At 46.2% G+C, this 20,439-nt stretch overlaps 1 protein-coding gene across 4 annotated transcripts in view; it reads right to left on the bottom strand.

Annotated features, from left to right (window-relative positions):
• The window catches only part of LOC109890872 (semaphorin-3F-like), a 72,776-nt gene that overhangs the window by 3,441 nt on the left and 48,896 nt on the right, over positions 1–20,439 (bottom strand). For 2 of the 4 annotated variants that reach the window (XM_031824817.1, XM_031824818.1), the window contains exons 3-13: positions 18,504–18,664; positions 18,354–18,416; positions 16,278–16,397; positions 14,796–14,882; positions 12,230–12,323; positions 9,370–9,489; positions 8,085–8,224; positions 6,885–6,999; positions 2,593–2,662; positions 1,219–1,363; positions 894–1,116 (exon numbers count right to left, since the gene is read on the bottom strand). In XM_031824817.1, the coding sequence (XP_031680677.1) occupies positions 894–1,116; positions 1,219–1,363; positions 2,593–2,662; positions 6,885–6,999; positions 8,085–8,224; positions 9,370–9,489; positions 12,230–12,323; positions 14,796–14,882; positions 16,278–16,397; positions 18,354–18,416; positions 18,504–18,664 (1,338 nt within the window). The remainder of the gene's footprint in view (positions 1–893; positions 1,117–1,218; positions 1,364–2,592; positions 2,663–6,884; positions 7,000–8,084; positions 8,225–9,369; positions 9,490–12,229; positions 12,324–14,795; positions 14,883–16,277; positions 16,398–18,353; positions 18,417–18,503; positions 18,665–20,439) is intronic. The other 2 variants (XM_031824820.1, XM_031824819.1) reach the window with 1 other exon arrangement.

Genomic DNA, 20,439 nt, shown 5'->3' with positions numbered 1-20,439 from the left:
TCAACATGCTTTTCAGTTGTTTATTTTTACATATACATTTATATTTAGTTAATTTAGCAGACACTCTTATCACACTATAGTCCTATAGTCCTCACTATAGTCAGACTTCTAATACCAATGCAGGGTGAAAGGGAGACACAAAATGCAAACCACAAAAAAAATGGTATATATAAGTATTTAGTATTTTGAAAATACAAACTACAGTATTTTGAAAATACCAAATATCAAAATACATTGGAGTGTAGCCCAATGTAATTCAAATGGCAAAATACGAATTTCAAATAAATGTAACAGAAATACTGCCCATCTCTGCCAAGAGGAGTGATCAGGTTAACTTCTAATCTAGTCCTCTCTGGCCTGCTCCCTCCCTCACACATCCTCTACTCATATCCACATCCCTCCAAAACATTTGTCCATATAAGGTCAAATGCCATGAGGATAATAGGAGGATCCCCCTCGTCTTGTACAGTGTTCGACAAACAGGATCCATTCATCACCAGGCTGAACACCGTAAAGTCAGCAGCCCTAGGGGTTCCCAGCTCCCACCCTCAGATCCACATGATTTATGGCCATAGGGAGAGGCTGTGTGAAGTACTGCCAAACGATGACCAGGGTAGTACTAGCGTACATTCCCAAAACAATTACAGTAACTCACATTACAGTAACTCAAATTACAGTAACTCAAATTACAGTAACTCTCCCGTCTGTAAAGATAGTAGGCTATATGTTCTCCAGTCTTTGAGAAGACAAGCACTTCTAACAAAATCCTAACCACAATAGGTTCCCCAGAGCGTAGATTGTTTTAGATCTCTGAATCTATCACAGATGTGAAAACACACATACAATAACAAGTCTATCAAATCAACCAACAGGCGGGCGCTCAGAGCACTGACCTGTCCCCAGGAATAGGACCTCGTAGCTCCCATCGGCAGCGGCCACCTGGTCCACGGTGATGGTGGTGAACTCATAGTCCACGTTGTTCCGGACCACCAGGGGGCGCTTGTGTATTGGGTATACAGCGTGGTACATGGTGGGGTGGTTCCGCATGAAGTTAATCACCTCGTCTGGGTAATCCTTAGTGGACTTCATATTGGGGGTGAACGTACCTCCGGGACACTGGGTTTAGAAAGAGGGCAGAACCAGCCATGTTAAATGTATTATTTAATTGAATTTACAAATATATATATGTGTGTGTGTCACCCTCTGCATGTCACTCACCGTCCCAGGCCGAGGGTAAGGGATCTTCCCAGTGTAGGCCACCCACTGGTAGTTGGGCCCCTCCTTGTGAGCATAGGGTCCATTGAAGACCTGACGGATGTCAGCCATGGAGTAGACACACACTGCTGAGCCCTTAAACACTGACCTGCAGGGTAAAGGGATGAGGAGGGTCAGAAACACGAAAGGGGACAGACAGCTTTAGGAGACATGGGATTACTACTCACTCTGCGAGCAATTAGCTACGTTCTCCCGCTCATAGAATCAACTCGCATCCCAACTCAGAGACACGAAGCAGGCGTACTCCAACATTACGATGCCGCACAAACACTCTCCACCACAGACAGGCTGTCTGACACACTGACATGCAAACACCCACACACAGCCAAGCTAATCATCTCTGCTGTGCTGTGGTGGGTGTACAGTACAGCATTATATTAGTATCTTCTGTCGAGGGCCCTATCATTAGCACTACAGTAGTTCTGATCAACTGGGCTTTAAGGGGGGGGGGGGGGGGGGGGGGGGGGGGGGGGGTGATTATTGCGAGTTAGTATTGAGGCCTTGGGTGAGTCAGGGAAACATATACAGTACATTAAAAACTGGATGGCTTGAGCCCTGAATGCTGATTAGCTGACAGGCGTGGTATATCAGACGGTATACCATGGGTATGACAAAACATGTATTTTTACTGCTCTAATTACATTGGTAACTAGTTTATAATGGCTATAAGGCACCTCGGGGGGGGGGGTTGTGGTACAGTATATGGCCAATATACCACGGCGGCTAAGGGCTGTGTCCAGACACTTGGTGATGCGTCATGCCTAAGAACAGCCCTTAGACGTGGTATATTGCCCTATATACCACATCCCCTCGTGCCTTATTGCTTAGGTATCTCACAGAAGCCAACGCAGACACACATACAGTACAGCCATGTTTATTATGACTGGGCGTGAGTGTGAGAGCGAACTCTCCGTGTGTGCATCCTCCACTCAAAATCTCCCGCTGTATATGCTGGGGCAGGAGCCGCGAGCCGATTCCTTGACTCCTAATGCTGTGCTGCTGACTGATGACTTGTTATCAAAGCCCGGCTATGTGGGAACACAGGTCAAGTCTCTCACTGGAGAACCCCTTCCCGACCAACTTCCTCCTCTGCCTTTTTAGTGTGCAGAGCAGACTGTGCGGAATGGTCTTTTTCAATAACAGACCCTGTTACAGAGGCGCTTTTGGGCACGATGAATATTGATGGGAGACGGGAAACCACGGGAGGAAACCCCCCCCAAAAAACATCTATTCTACACGCCCTTTAATGGAGACAGATACTTGTGGAAATGCGATTTAATTAAGGGGGGACACAGAGGCACACAGTCCGTGACTCACCCTGAAACTGAGAACACGCCATAGATGACAGGATTCTTGGTGTCCTGAGTTGGCTGGATGAACACGTCCCCTGTTAGACAAAGCGAGAATTACACATTACCAAAAGTGGCACTGCAAAATGTCTTACGCTCTCACTTTACAATAACAGTACGAAGGACTCTGGTAAAGCAGTGGTAATCTGAGATAAACATTGAAGGATGGAGTCTATTCTCTTCTCTCTCTCTTAGTTAACCCAGAGGCTCTATTATTCCACCTGGGATTCCTGAGCAACCAGATCTAATTCAAAGCGTGACATACGGACAGTTACTACTTCCTGGATAGGAGGCGGGTTCAAGGGGAAGCCCTTTTTGGATTGGACAGCACAGCAGTGGTTAGTTAAGTCAGCAGGCTTTCCGGCCACTGTGGGGTCCTGAATCAGAACGCTTCCAGAGCAGACCCCAATTCCTGGGTTTCAGAGGGGGAAGGTAAGAAATGGAGATCTGTGGGGTAACAAGGCTTTAATGGAAGCCATATGCTTCCCATGATCCTCAGAGCTGTGGTAATTGGACCCTGTATCCTCCAATGGTTTAATGAGCGAGAAGTGAAAGGAAAAACATTTAAATCAATTTAGAGTCAACTACCTCAGTTGAGAAGTGTAACACTTCAGCCCCTTGTTGGAAACACAATTCCAGGGTAAATGTTTTCCATCGAGAGAAAAAGAGTGAGGGGAGGAGAGGGGGGGGGGGGTGGACATCGGCTGACTCTTTCAAGGACAGGGAGAGTAGATAGGATGTGTTAACCCACAGCCACAAGTCATTGGAAATGCCAATCACTAAGAATATCTAATGATTAGATGAAGCAGGAAACATTATACCCTCCATTTATAACTCTGGAACCTCTGTCATGTGCATTTATGAAGCCAGGCATTACTAAGATATTGAGCCTCGTAGATATCAAGCAGCTCCACGCCCTGAACTTTTCAAATAAATCTCTGGGCAAAGATCAAGTTGAAATGGAAAATACTCAAAGAACAAAACAGCAGGTTTCTCCAATCACACACTCTCCAAACCCTTCTGGATTCAAGTTGAAGAACAAAATGTTACTGCCCAAGGCCTTATCAAGCCTTAAGAGTGTTCTCCCAAAGAATAAACTTTAAGAGTTTTAAACCACCACTCCTTATTTTTCTGAAGAGAGATGGCCCCTAATAAAAGCTGTAGCTATGACTGAGTTGCATTGAAATGATGTATGTAAACATCACAAAGAAAATCATCCCTTCTTTATTGGCAGTGTAAGAGACTGACAGGTAAAGGCCGTAAACGAGAACGGGAATTAACTTTTGGTAAACGGGAGAGAAATTCCTAACACATCTGACGCCAGTTTGACAGCCCTCCTGGCTGAAAATTTGGAACAAGTTGCATCATTGGCTGCTATGATGTGTCATTGCAGACAAAGACTCCTTGAGGCTCACTGAGTATCTAAAGTCAGCACATTGTTCCTGCAGAAATACCACATCTATGAGAGAAACGCCGTTATTCTGCAATGTGTATGTACACAGTATGGTGTTATTAAAGACCAATAAACCTACTGCACCTTTAATTTTCCCTATGAATGCCCAAAATACAATTCCCATTCATATCACGAGGAAGTGCAGTATAATATACAGGTAACTGACAAAAATAAAGGAAACACCAACATAAAGTGTCTTAACAGGGCGTTGGATCACTACGAGCCAGAACAGATTCAATGCGCCTTGACAACTCTAGGTGAGAAATTCCATCATTTGGTGTTTTGTTGATGGTGGTGGAAAACAGATACTAATACACACACACACACACACACACACACACACACACGCTCTCTCTCTGTCTGTTCGTCTGTCTGATGACGGTCAGATGGTACTGTATATATGGTCTCTACCCTAGGGACCCGTCTGACTGCACAGCGTTACAACAGCAAACACAAATAAAAACCACACGACTCCCTTGGTGACACAGAAAAATATGTATTCAAAATGTCCGCACAAAAGCCCATTGCTCAAGAACGACGACTACGAGAAAAAGAACGGCAGATGATAAACAACTTTAACTGTCGAAGGAAGGGAAAGAGGTGGCTTCTGAGGTTTTGCCCTTTCTGTTATTATAAGGAACTATGAAATGAACCAGAAACCAAATGTTCCTTTCCCCCCATTACACTTTTGAAAAGGCAATAAAAAAATAATTTACTCTGACAGAGACACTGTCTGGAAACCTGCAACCCCCCCCCCCCCATTCTGTCTTCCTTTTCAGACTCTACTCTACATACAGTAGTTCCAATGCTGGCCTGGAAAGACAAGAAGACTTTCTCAACATCTGACTTTACTCCCATCTCTGCCCTCACCACCCCTTATCAGCCCCCCCCCCTCACCCCCTATCAGCCCCCCCCACCCCCTCAGCCCCCCCCTCACCACCCCCTATCACCTCCCCCCCCCCCCCAATCACCCTATAAGCCCCCCCCACCCCCTCAGCCTCCTCTCACCACCACCCCCTCAGCCCCCTCTCACCCCCCCCCAACCACGCCCTCAGCCCCCTCTCACCACCCCCCCTCAACCACCCCCTCAGCCCCACTCTGAACCCCTCTCTGCTATAGGCCTGATGGTAGTGGTTGTGGGAAACCAAACCACAGACAGACGTGTGGTGGGTAGCTAAACGTTCAGGGGTGACAAGCCTAGTATGACCCTCACTGAGAGTGACCCGGACTACAATTGACCTGCAGATGGGACATTTACATTGACAAAGAAATGAGTACGAATTGCTCAACATAAGTGTGTGGTTTGGGTAGACATGTGGTATCAAAACTGGTCATTCACAGCCCTCAGGCTAAAGCTAAAATGAGCCTCCACTGGGCTATAGTATAAAACAAACAGAATCAGTAAAAACAAATGACCTGCAATAAAACAAAATCAGTTGTTGTGATTTGCATTTGACTGTCCTACTAATAACTAGTGTTCATAATCATTTCAAGGAGAGCGCTCAAGTCTCCTCAGAGTAGGACCTCCACAGCACAGCGCATCACACTAATGTTTCCCTGAGACGGTGAGCCACCAGTCATGTGAGAGGAGAGATGTGATTGACAGGCAGGGGTGACCCCTGTAACCCTGCAAGGAGCTCCCCCCTGGCTGGTTCAGAGACAGACCGTAAAGCCCTGCGCTTCATTACCAGTCCTCCCCAGACACCTCCACACACACCTCTACCCTCAGCACTTCCACTGCTGTCTGATTGAGCCAACCTGAACCCAGACATGCTTATCATACAGGAGCGATGTTGATGTCTAAAGCAAAACAGGCTGCAAGCTGGGTGGGACAGCGGTATCTTGATCCCTGCAGTACCTTCCTCAGAATTCCCCTTTCCTTTGGTTTACAAGGGCAGAGAAGAATAGTACAATGATTTTACAGACCCATCGTTACAACGTTGGAGCAGTCATAAACGCTTTGCCAATTTCCTTGTTTTTGTGGCGCTAAATCAAACTATACCAGAAAGGAAAGCTGAAGACATGGTATATGTTAAAACAAAATGGAAGAGTTACTGTCTGTGAGAAATCCCTGTTTGGCTACGGTAAAGGTCAGCAGTAACCCTACGTACAGTAGACTCTTGTTTTCCGAGTAGCCCGGTCACTTGGTCACATAGGAGCTTTCATTCTCCAGGTAGACTCTCGTGTAAGATCTGCTCCCACAATGATGGAATATTGGACAGCAGAATCCCAGACGTCACAATGTTACAGAACTTTAGAATCCAGACACATGATTCCTGTACGGGCGGATGTGTGTCAAACCAGAACACACACACACACAGTGTCCGTTTCAAAGCCCAAACGAAACAGGAGTGCACTTTGAAACGGTTCAAACGAACTCGGATGTTACAGAGATATCACAGTATGATTGCAGAGTGGGGTCTGAATGGATTGGTTGGTCATTTTTACATGTTGTCGCTTTCATGTGCGGCTGACTATGTTTAGTGTTTAGAAGATGAGGGAGCAGAGGAGTAAGACAAAACTTGAGGAAAACTGGGAAGTTAGTGCAAGGGCTCGGACACACCAATAACGTTTGCTGGCCGAGAGTACTTAGCACCTGGCGGTTGGAATTTGATTAACGAGTGCGCACACCGATTGAATCGCATGAAAATGTTGTCAGTCAGTCAGCAGTGGTCCGTAAAACACAGCGTGTTGAACAATCGGTAGACGAACGCCAGAACCACATTCGGTGGGATGTGTGCGAGCCTTAAGAACATATAACTTAACAATTGGGTTATACCACTGTTGTAAAAATTCCGCCTACTTACGGAGCTCATCAAAGTGGGTCTCTATGCCGTCCACTCCAGGTACCGAGCAAATGAGTCTGGCTTTCAGGAAAGTGCTCCACTTGTTGACCAGACAGCAGTGTCCACCATCATCATTCTGCAAGGGGGGGGGGGGGACAAAAGGCAGTGTCACTCACACCTGACCCCTACACAAACACCACAAGTGGACCGCTCCAAAGATCCAAATCAACAGCTGTTTTAGACAGCTAGCAGCCAACACTAGTTTAGAGAGAAGCCGAGAGTAAAACCATCAGCTGTGTTTCAGTCTGTCTGCCCCATCTGTTGTGGACAGACGCCAACCCCTGCAGAGAGTAAAGGGAGTGAGGTGAAACACGTTGACAATTATTCCCAATCCAGAACTCCTTGTACATTACAAAACATCTTCTAGACTTGTTGAACAGAGAAAATAGGAGTTTGAGAGACAATGTTCAAGTGGAAAAATCAGAGAATGCTATTTGTGCCACAATTTATATTGGAGTAATATAATAATCATCATCCAAATCTAAAGTTATATTCCATTATGTTGTAGCTTATATAGTGATGTACTCAAAATTCGATCAAGTTGTGTGCTTTTTCTACCATGTTTTTGTATGTGTATCTATGCCAGTAGTGCTAAGTCTAGTGGGAGTCATCAGAGGACAGGGGCTTAGGATCCAGACACAGGCAAGGACCAGCGTCCCTAGGGTCCATTACGAGGCGTGCAGCGAGAGGGGGAAGGCTTGCACACAGCCCAGGGTCCCCCTCTAAGGATAAACAATGTTCTGAGTCACGGCAACCACTGGGACATACATACATCATTAGATAAACATTACCCTGAGTGTGTATGTGTATGTTTGCACTTATGTGTAAATACTGGAGGCCAAAGGCAAACTCTCCCACTCCAACAGTTTATCACAAGGGGACAACAGCATTCCCTTTAGTTTGGGTTTCTTAGACTGCTCATTGGCTGTTGAGGAAGGGGGAGGGGGCAGGGCTGTGTTGTTTTATGTCTGACTGTGTTGAATGCTAAGATACATTCATGGTTTATGCAGAGTTTCCAATGAGACCCCCTCTACTCTGGGGATGTCTCAGTATCATTAGTGGCGGGGTACTGGGTTCGCAGGGTCAAAGGTGACAATATATGACCTCTTTCACGTTCTTATTGACTGTATTTTTTGAAGATAATGAGTTACAGTATCTTACCAGACAGATCCTGCCTATCCTGGACTGGGCCATGGGGCTCTGGCCCATCTCTGAAGCCTTCTCCCGGAAGAAGAAGTAGAGCTTGTCATCGTTCTTCTCAGCACTGTCTGGAATGAGGTGTGCCTTGATGAATGTGGGATCTGAAAGACAGAGAAAGTGCGAGAGAAAGAGAGAGAGAGAGAAGGAGAGAGAGAGAGAGAGAGAGAGAGAGAGAGAGAGAGAGAGAGAGAGAGAGAGAGGGAGGGAGAGAGAGAGAGATGGGCAGAGAAAGAAAGAGAGAGGGAGGGAGAGAAAGAGAGAGAGAGAGAGAGAAAGAGAGAGAGAGAGAAAGAGAGAGAGAGAGAGAGAGAGAGAGAGAGAGAGAGAGAGAGAGAGAGAGAGAGGGAGAGAGAGAGAGAGTGCTGATAATTAGACAGATGCTAGTGAGAGTCAATTGAGGCCTAAATTTGAGCTCATGTCACTGCTGTACATTCCAAATATCCCTCATTATTCTCACTCTATGAGCACAATATGGCGTCGCCCTCTCTTCTCATGCTGGCTCACTGATTGGGACACTGCTGGACACATCAAATAAACCCGGTCCTCCCTGCTGCTACAGAGACACAACCCAAATGGGGGCAGACCCTGTGGAGGGTGGGGAACATTAAGCCATATTGGCAGAGCAGGATGTCCTAGTGTGGCCCTGGGGCTGATAAACAGGACTCAGGAGGGGATGGGGTATGCCTCCTGCTGGTAGACGGTTGGGGGGGCAACAGGGTCACTTTGGAGAACTGCCTGGGACCCAGCCCTACTCTGAAATAATCAAAGGTGGCAACAATGACCTCCCAAACCCACCCACCCAGCCAGCAGAACTAACGTGTACAGTCTCGTAACTTTAGACTATGGAGAATAAGAGACCAGGATCCGACAAAGAGCAATCCATACATGATGAAATGCCAGAAGACATGTATGGCATTAGAACAAACCATCGATGACTCGGCCACAGCACATACAGCATGTGTCGAGGCTGACGCATTACAGTGAGGAGAAACGTTTCCTTAACAGTTCATTAGAAAAGGCACTCGGTGAGTTGAGTGCAGGCATTACTGGTTTGATGTGATAGGCATTGTTGATTTTCTAATGGCTGGAACAGCCATTGGACCAGAGCCATATATACAGTATGAGATAGGTACTGTGAGACAGCACCGGAATGTAGAGGCTGAGGAATCGATTGACACACAACGGAAGTATAAAGACAAACGCCATAGAGAGATGATGTTTGTCAGGATGAGACGTTAGACGTTACCATTTAACCATTTGGAGTTGTATTGGTCCGTCCTCATGGCTGTCTGTTTCCCCAGAGTACGGAAAATGGACGCGTCTGTCCCCATGAAGTCAATGTAGACCCCCGCGTAGAGCTCCCCATCTGTCAATCACAGAGAGAGAGAGAGAGAGAGAGAGAGAGAGAGAGAGAGAGAGAGAGAGAGAGAGAGAGAGAGAGAGAGAGAGAGAGAACCCACTTTTAGACATAATATGACATTTGAAATGTCTTTATTCTTTTGGAACTTTGGAAGTGTAATGTTTACTGTTCATTTTTTATTGTTTATTTCACTAAGTGTTTATTATCTATTTCACTTGCTTTGGCAATGTAAACATATGTTTACCGTGCCAATAAAGCCCTTAAATTGAAATTGAATTGAGAGAGAAGGGGTGAGAGAGAGAGAGAAAGAGTGAGAGAGAGAGAAATCAATGGAAGATCATAGAAAGACAATAACAAAGAGGTTGACAGGAAGGAAACCACAGGTGATTAGTGACTACAGTCCTTTGTTATGGAGATATGGCCCTGTTGTCTTTAGGGCAGGAACACACTGTATCCCTCAGCTCACCATAACCAACAGTAGCCCTCAGCTGGTGGCCAGGGTCAGGCTGGACAAAGAGGAGATAGATCCCAGGGTAGACACTGGGAACCTGGGGCAGGATGTGAGGATGTGGTCATTGGCGCAGGTCATGCTAACAGTGTGGGGTGGAGACCTGGGAAATGCCCACCCCCAGTTGATTGTGGCTGAGTGTGAGTGAGCAGGTGCTGCCCCAGTATGGGACCTGTTTAGAGAGTTGACAGATCTCCCTAAAGACAAGACAGCATTTTCCTTCTACAATCGGTTCAGATTGAACCTCTTCACCATAGCGACCAAACACGACAGAAATATTGGGGTCAAGAGAGGTACATTGAAATCTATAACAGAGGAATTCCTTGTTTTGAATTTGTGTGGTACAGTATGACTCTGGCCACATTGTAGGTTGGTTATGTAATAGCTGAGTTGCTGCAGTAAGTGGATGCTTGGTAGTTTCACCCAGGTCAGCTCTAGGTGTGGGCTGACCGGTGGTGTAAAGTACTTTAGTAAAAATACTTTAAAGTAGTATTTAAATGGGTTTGGGGGGTATCTGTACTTTAATATTAAGATGTTTGTCAACTGTTACTTTTACTTCTCTACATTTGACTTTTTACTCCATACATTTTCCCTGACACCCAAAAGTACTCATTACATTTTGAATGCCTAGCAGGACAGGATTCACACACTTACAACATCAAGAGAACATCCCTGGTCATCCCTACTGCTTCTGATTTGGTAGACTCACTAAACACTAATACTTTAATTGTATATCATGTCTGAGTATTGGAGTGTGCCCCTGCCTATCTGTAAATAAAATATAAAAAATTAAATTGTGCTGTCTGGTTTGCTTAATATAAGCTATTTGAAATTATACTTAAGTATATTTAAAACCAAATACTTTTTGACCATTACTCAAGTAGTATTTTACTGGGTGACTTTCACTTTTACTTAAGTCATTTTCTTTCTATTAAAGGTATCTTTACTTTTACTCAGTGGTGTAAAGTACTACATAAGTCGTTTTTTGAGTATCTGTGCTTTACCATTTATATTTTCGACGACATTCCTAAAGAAAGTAATGTACTTTTTACTCCATACATTTTCCCTGACAGCCAAAAGTACTCGTTACATTTTGAAGGCTTTGCAGGACAGGAAAATTGTCCTTTTTTTTTGTACCATCATCTTTGAAATGCAAGAGAAAGGCCATAACGTGTTATTCCAGCCCAGGTGCAATTTAGATTTTGGTCACTGGATGGCATCAGTGTATGTGCAAAGTTTTAGACTGATCCAATGAACCATTGCATTTCTGTTAAAAATGTTGTATCAAGACTGCCCAAATGTGCCTAATTTGTTTATTAATAACTTTTCCTGTTTAAAATTGGGCACTCTCCTCAAACAATAGTATGATATTATTTCACTGTAATAGCTACTGTAAATTGGACAGTGCAGTTAGATTAACAAGAATTTAAGCTTTCTGCGATAAGTCAGTGTCCTGGAAAATGTTCTTGTTACTTACAACCTCATGCTAATCGCATTAGCCTACGTTAGCTCAACCGTCCCGTGGACGGGAACACCAATCCCGAAGAAGTGTTAATGTAAGGAATTTGAAATGATTTATACTTTTACTTTTGATACTTAACCATATTTAAAAGCAAATACTTAAAAAAACCTTTACTCAAGTAGTATTTTGCTGGGTGACTTTCAATTTTACTTGAGTCATTTTCTGTTAAGATATCTTCACTTTTACTCAAGTATGACAATTGGGTACTTTTTCCACCACTGGGGCTGACATAGGAGGTCACAGAGGGGGGTCATGGGTAGTGTCACACAACTCTGGGTGGCTGGGAGGTCAGTGGAGTCAAGCCAGAGAGGAAGAGGTCAACTGCCAAGTCTGACCACCTGCCTTTAAGCTGCTGACAACACCAGACCACCTACTGATATGAGACCTTACATACCGATGCATGCTTCACCCATTAAGAATGTTCAACCCAGCAAATAACTTTGCAGTACACTCTTTTTGATTATGACAATAATGTGACAATGGGACAGTTAACGTCACCACAGGGTAGCTGCACATGAAAAGAGGCAGAAGTATTTGAATTAACAAGCTCCAGAGTGTGACTAGCCAATGGTGCAGTAATAGCTTCCACAAGGGTTGGACTGACCCCAAACATTCCTTGGGGAAGAGAGGAATAAACCTTGACGGGAAACAAACCTTTTGTTTCCATAGAAAGACATTCAAGTCAGATGAGAGAAAGGAGATAAACAGGAACTTACTTATCAAAGCTGAGACGCTGTTGAGTTTAGGGTCGTAAGGACATTTGCCTTTACCCGAATCCACCTTGCCCGGCTCCAAACGGAAGATATATTCCTGCAATAAACAATAAAATATATAAACTACCATTCATTATTCTGTCATTTCCATTGAGAACACAGAGCAGAGTTGATCCCCGCCTTATAGAATTTGTGTATTACAAGTTTTCACATACTGTAGTCCTGTGGAGGGAGATACTGACACATGGATGACGATACATTGGCAGACCAGTAAGGGCAACACCATGAAGTGATGGGCAGACTAGAGGTTGGTACACAAATGGTTTCTGAGCACGTCTCTCAAATGCTGTTTTTGTACTGATCCAGATGTTCTCTCTGCTTCCACACGACAAGCGGTGCCAGAGCAACACGTCTGACACCAGCAGGCTCCTGAAGAGCTTCGATCCCCAAGCCATAAGACTGCTAAATAGCTAACTAATTATCTAACTAAATAGCTACATGGACTATCTGCATTGACCCTTTAATTTCTATTTTTGCACTGACTCTATGCACACTCACAGGACCCTAAACATTCAAACAGACACACACGCGCACATGCACACACGCACACACGCACACACACACACACACACACACACACACACACACACACACACACACACACACACACACACACACTTCAATGGCTCCCACACATAACACGCACACACACACACGCACACACACATGCACACTTCAATGGCTCCCACACATAACACGCACACACACACACACACACACACACACACACACACACACACACACACACACACACACACACACACACACACACAATTCAATGGCTCCCACACATAACACGCACACATACGCACACACACACACACACACACACACACACACACACACACACACACACACACACACACACACACACACACACACACACACACACACACACACATTTCAATGGCTCCCACACACACACACACACACACACACACACACACACACACACACACTTCAATGGCTCCCACACATAACACGCACACACACACACACACACACACACACACACACACACACACACACACACACACACACACACACACACACACACACACACACACACACACAATTCAATGGCTCCCACACATAACACGCACACACGCACACACACACACACACACACACACACACACACACACACATTTCAATGGCTCCCACACACACACACACACACACACACACACACACACACACACACACTTCAATGGCTCCCACACATAACACGCCCACACATTCATACTGACTCTTCACACACACACCCGCACTAAACCTAACTCAGACAGACAGACAGACAGACAGACAGACAGCATATCCTGTATGCTGCTACTACTCTGTTCATCATATATCCTGATGCCAAGTCACCTTGGTATTGGTATTGGAACTGACCCTGTATATAGCTTACTTACATTCTCCTGTCCTTCTTATTTCTATTTCTTGTGTGTTTTTGTTCTACTTCCCTTTATTTTATAATACTACGGACATTGTTTACTACATTGTTGGGAAAGAGCTTGCAAGAAAGGCATTACTTGAAACTATGTAAAACACACACTCACACACCCGTATTAGCGCTGAGCAAGGGAGTACGGACGCGTACAAGGCCGGGTTATCGGCGTGATGGAGTGCTTGAGCTAAAATATGCAGAGAGCGATAGAAAACTCCTCCACCATGCTCCTAGTGTTAGTGATGCGGAGGATAGCTCAGGTCTGCGAGCCAGGAGGACATTTTTAGCATCTGTCTCAACATTGTGTCAAGTAGCTTGCTGTACTACTGAGGGTTGGTAGTAATAATAATGTTATATTAGTTCAACATTTGTGATTGAATGTAGAGCATGTGATTTAGGCACGGTAATGGAAAACCTAAACAGATTGGCTTTCAAGAAACATGAAACGTAAACCCTTTCCTTTTGCGCCTAAGAAAAAAACTGTCCTTTCACTTAGCTGACAATTAATTATCACATGCCAAAAAATGCTCATTACACACGTCAGGATTACATATTTGACTAAAAGGCGAGTTGGACAAATACACTTCCCCCTCACCCCAAAAAGTTCTCTGACTTGTTGTGGTACTCATTGGAATGGATCTTGCCATTGTCCTCCACCACACATGTTTTTATTGCATGCCTTTGAATGATTTGGCTAATATTAATACGTAGCCTACCTCTCAACATTCTAGTAGCCAAGATGAATTATAGACCAAGTACAGTAAAATCCCTTTTTTTAAAGTAGGCCTTTTGAGGTCATATTGGATGCTAGTGAATGTAAAGTACTGGACTCTGTTATACTAACCAACTTAACCTATGAATAAAACCGCTCTACTATTTAACTGTGATCATAAACACTTGAATCCAAATCTCTAACACCTTATTTCATCCACACCATAGTCAGCTGCGTCCATTTTGAATCTCAGCAGGAGGAACATGATAAGACAGGGCCTCTAAGACCCCAAATGGGCACCTGACCCAGGACCAGGTTCTACAGTAGCCTCCCCTCGGCCCACGGCCCACCTTTGGCTCCACAGGCCCTGCCGTAGTGGTGAAATCTGCCGCCCGGTTGGTCCTCCCTCCGGACTGGGCCGCCTGCAGGTAGTGGGCCTAAAAAAAGAGGACACGTGCCACGCGATTACCACGACGGTCCCATCGGCTGCACCCAACCGGAGACCCCAAAACCAATGGAAAATTCAGTGAAAATTCAACCGAAGAGTTGACCAGGAGCAGAACAGAAAAAGCTCAAAGAAAGACCCATAACCGTAAAAAAAACACACAAAAAACATGACCACAACAGAAGAAATTAGTTTGGACTCCATGAGGAATGTAAAGACTGACAGAGGTGGGAGAATAGAACCCCAAAAAGTAACAAATCAGAACTCTAGTAAACCGCGCTAGAGAGTTCAACAGAGAGTTCAGTGATGATGTCATGTGCATAAATCAATCTGGATGAGTATCAGTACCAGCCTCTATCTAGGTTGCCAGATACATGCAGAAAACATGGTATGTCATGCACGTGCACACATAGCCAAGGTTCAGCAACATATACAAGACAAACGAGACAAAGGTGGACCCATTTAGGTGAAAAGGAGCTCAGAGAGAAAAAAAGGACAATGGCGGGAGTGATCTCAGAGAAGGCGATGTGTAGGTCGTATCTGGAAAACCTTGGTTAGCTGTCTAAGGACTCAACACGTGCGAGGCCTTTGGAACGAACACTGGGAGAACTCCCAAAGCAAATGGTTTCTGTTTACAGCTCTAATTTTACCCAAGGAAAACCTTTACAGTACAAGTGACGTAGCTAGCGGATGAATGACAAGGGGGCGACTGGCCTGTACATTGAAACCCAAGTCCTCCAATTAAACGCTGAGACTAAACAGGCGGGATAGCAACAGTAAGTGTGCACTGGGGACGGCAGCTGCCGAAGCTCTGATGTCTGCTGGTCTATGAGGGACAGAGGGAGGAATGGAGGGACGGGGGGGGGGGGGACAGGGGAGGGACGGGGGGTGAGTTACAAGGCCGGTGATGGATGAGAGGCTCCATCAGTAATGATGGGCTTTCAGAGCCTCCCAGTCAGGCCAGAACACTACACATAAACAGGTGAGGGGGGAGAGGAGACCGCCGCTAGAGGGGGGAAATAGTAGCAGCTGTTTTAGACACACTTTCAACATGCTCTTCCCACCGGTACTATAGTTGGCAGTTAGCTTCCTATGGTGGACGTTACCTGCCTCACCAACAGGATCCACCACAACAGTGTGACACAAAGTGCCCGGGACAAAGGAGAGTTACACATCTGTGGAGAGCTCACTATTAAGCCTTTCTCTGGGTTCACAAGACCATGGACAGAGCGAGTCAATGTGAACAGGGGAGCAGAAAATGAGTGGCGGAAAGGAACAGACCGTGACAATGACAGACGAGGTGGGTTGATTGACAGATCTGACTCTGAAAGAGGGGGAGTTCAGGGGTCAGTGTCACCATGGTCAGATACATCTGGTCTCTGGTTACCTGGGACCTGCGTCCGCGGTCCACATAGGTGCAGACGGGGTTGTAGGCCCCTGTTCCACACACGTATAGGTGGGTCCGGTTCCACGGCTCGATCAGACGGATGAAGTTCCCACATTCCCCCTGAAAGAGAAAATCCAAAAACGTTAGTAATAGTAAACAAAATGTCAAATTGATGATTAATAACCTTCAGCTAACCACCTCAAACACCCTCAGCTACCATTTTTGATTGATCTGAGTCTGGTGTTTGGCTGCAGTACTACTCCCTGCTGGCTTTCTTTATTGGACACACACACACACTTGTACACGCACGCTGGAACACAAACACACACAGAGTCCGGCTTTAGAATAGGACAGGTCAGCGGCCCCTTCTTGGAGGTGCTGGTAATGAGAACAGATCTGTGCCTCTACGATCTGAGGCCCCTAATCTCACCTACCAGCTGTATGGAAACCCAGTCCCCGTGCCTTAACCCCAGCCAGTCCCCCTGCCTTAACCCCAGCCAGTCCCCCTGCCTTAACCCCAGCCAGTCCCCTTACCTTAACCCCAGCCAGTCCCCTTGCCTTAACCCCAGCCAGTCCCCTTGCCTTAACGCCAGCCAGTCCCCCTGCCTTAACCCCAGCCAGTCCCCTTACCTTAACACCAGCCAAGCCCCCTGCATTAACCCCAGCCTGTCCCCTTACCTTAAACCCAGCCAGTCCCCTTGCCTTAATGCCAGCCAGGCCCCCTGCCTTAACCCCAGCCAGGCCACCTGTCTTAACCTCAGCCAGGCCCCCTGCCTTAACCTCAGCCAGGCCCCCTGCCTTAACCTCAGCGAGGCCCCCTGCCTTAACCCCAGCAAGGCCCCCTGCCTTAACCCCAGCCAGGCCCCCTGCCTTAACCCCAGCCAGGCCCCCTGCCTTAACCCCAGCCAGGCCCCCTGCCTTAACCCCAGCCAGGCCCCCTGCCTTAACCCCAGCCAGGCCTCCTTGCTGGCCACAGTAATACAGGGTTACACAGCTAGGGCCAGTCTGGGCAGATACGATCTCTGTGAGTGCTGCATGCTGTCCATCTTGTTGCAGGAGAAAAGGATGTACCAACTATCCACAATGAGATGTGTGTAGAATAGGGGATAAGCCATTTTAGCATAGCTAACCCAAACAACATGACAGATGCACACCAGTCAATTCATTTCATTGTGTGTGTGTTTGTGTGTGTGCGCATGTGTGTGTGTGTGCACAGGTGTGTGCATTATTCATTCCACAGTTGTGCTCCCCCCAAGAGTGCGGTGTGCATGATTGCCTTTGACCTCTTGCCTGAACTGACATCCCCTTTGAATTGCTTTTGAATTGTCATCATCTGTCATTCCCTAAAGAGGGGCCAGGTTTGCCAAGATGTCTACAGCCAATTTAATATTTTATTATTACGGTGTTGGAATTCCACCCCTCTCACATATGCCTGCACAACACACACACACACACACATGCACACATGCACGCTAGCTCATACATGCATATGCACACACAGGGGCCCATACTATGTAACCAAAGGCGGTGAGATGTGTGGGTCAGCGAGCACGTTTAAATGAACATTCCAGTAGGATAAACAGAGGCCTGCTCTCTCAATACCAGCAGGGGAGCACGGTTATTATCCAAACCCCCCTTCACCTCTCCACCATACCCCATCCTGCATGCCACTGCCCAAATACACCCCTTAGGGCTGTGTGTGGGGGTGTCGACATGTGTGAACAAATCAACAGAGAATTCAGAGGAGGATCAGACCTTGATATGGATTTAAATGGTGCTCTCAGGTCCACGGGGGGCTTGTGTGTGTGTGTGTGTGTTTGTGTGTGTGTGTGTGTGTGTGCATGTGTGTGCGCGTGTGTGTGCGCGCGCGTGTGTGTAAAGGTACCTCTGAAACAGATGTGGTTAAACAGGAGCTTTAGCCTCCAGCTACAGTCCTTCGCACCCTAACGGCCATTTTAGCATGATTCAAAGGGGTAATGGGAGGGTAATGGGAGGGTAATGTTGGATAAGGAATGAATGATGTCAACAGCCCAACTAACCCAAATGTCACGATGGTTGAGAGAGCACGGTACTTACGTTGGTATCCTTCCCCGACAAAACACACTCTGTCTTCCTCTGAGGAGCCACAGGCCAGTGAATCTGAGAGAGAAAGGAAAGAGCTGGTTAGTTTTAATGCATCACTATACAGCCGGTCTAGGATCAATGGTGGCTTGGGGTGTCTCTTACTATGAGCGGCTCCTTGTTGATGTCGTGCAGGTCCAGGGACAGGATGTAGTCTTTGCTGCCCACGTACATGCGGTCGTGGTCCTCGTCCATACGCAGGATACGGTAGTCTGTTGAGTTGAGCAGGAAGGAGAAGTGGTGGGCAGTGCCAGTAGATCGCAGCTCTAGAGAGAGAGAGAGAGAGAGAGAGAAATAGAGAGAGAAATAGAGAGAGAGAGAGAGAGAGAGAGAAATAGGTTTAATCACTGTCGTCCTGAACACTGTGGCCATAAAGTGCAGCATATATACACATTGAGAAACACGTGTAGCCCACAGAGTGTTTCACCCACCGAGCGATTAGCCTTTATTGGGAGTCAGTTCAGGGCAACACAATCCTAGAACTGGCACAGGAACTTCACAGTAACAGTCTTTTGCTTGCCAAAACTCTGAAAATACTGTTTCTGGAAATGATATTTCCTCCACATAAAGTCATGCCAAACATATCCAAGCACATAGACAAAAACAAATGTTGTACCATACCATGCTTAGAGCAACTTCAACCGCTCATAAAAACACGGTCCAAATCTAGACCTCCGACACCCCCACTACCCAGCTAACATCTACAGTAGCTGTGGTGGAGCGAGCCTGCTACTCCAATCTGTTGTTTGGAGTCAGTTGTTCTGTATGCAATACGGACCTTCACAGCCTGTTATTATGGTTTTGGTGTCACTCATAGTATAGAAATGTAATATACACATCCCAAACGTAACACACAAAGAGCCTTTCCATAGACGTTTTCATTCTGTGTAAAAAAAAGTCAAATTTAAAAGGTGCCCGTCAGACTGTGGGTGACGCAAGACTAGCAGGGAAAGGACGCTATCTGTTCCGCTGTAACGTGGGAACTAAAGGAAGGCACACTCAGAAAGAAAACGCAACCTGAGTTTGCATGAAGAGTGTTTCGGTGTAAATTGCCATGCTGCACAATATCATAAGCCATCATAATAAACCTCATAGCCTGTCTGAGAGGTGGGGGCTGGGAGGGGAGAGAGAGACAGAGGAGGCTGAAACATGGGAGCAGACAGCCTGCGTGCCAGATACCGGCTATCATCTCTGATCTGGCCCTGGTAATGGAAGACTTGTAACGTGACTCCAGTCCTAGTGTTCTAGTATTGTAGGGCCACCTGTAGAGGACAGCCCAGCTGAATCAGGCTGCCGACACAAGGAGAAGAACAACTTCTTTAAAACAAAAAGGATCACTTTAAAAAAACGAAACATTCTGGCCACATATTACACGTAGCTTCAAATGTCATGTGAACTCATCGGTTTTTAAACAATCTGGAAATAAAATCTCTCGCAAATGACTCATCTCTGCCGTTAATGGCAGATTGCTGCCGGGGATTAGTGTGTGTGTGTGCGCGCTTCTGTGTGAGATCAGCGGGCGTGAGGGCAGATGGATGGGAGGTCTGGGACACAGAGTAGAACTTTATCCCTCTCCTCTTGCCATTAGTTTCAGCTAATCTGGTGTGGTATGAAAATGGCTCCATTAGAGGTTGTGAGAGAAGACTTGAGCTGGGCGGGAATCTGACAGACAATCTATCTCTCTCCCTCAAGGTGGGCCTTCTCTCTCCGTGCAGCTCGGGAAAGTTGATCCAGCACTTGGATCCCGAACGTCCCAGAGGACACCACGATGGAAGTCCTGTTCATTTTCCACTCCAATGGGTGCAGACAAATGACCCGCTGTCCTCTGGAACTTCTACTACATCTCCAGAGCCCTCTCAACTCCCCTGCACCGAACTGTACGCTGCATTGAATCGAAAGGAGAAAGCTGGAGACGGATTACTCTCAGTAAAAAAGTCCTCCCAACAACAGCTTTAGTGAACATCTGTCCATGTGGAAATAAAAGTGTATACTATTGTGTTTACCCAGATGGGAGAAGTGATTAAGTGAGCTGGGGAGCTCT

This window comes from Oncorhynchus kisutch, linkage group LG5 (genome assembly GCF_002021735.2).
Source record: "Oncorhynchus kisutch isolate 150728-3 linkage group LG5, Okis_V2, whole genome shotgun sequence".
NCBI classification, from domain to species: Eukaryota; Metazoa; Chordata; class Actinopteri; order Salmoniformes; family Salmonidae; genus Oncorhynchus; species Oncorhynchus kisutch.
The sequence above is the reverse complement of the archived record's forward strand: the minus strand, read 5'-3'. Positions and strand labels throughout refer to the sequence as shown.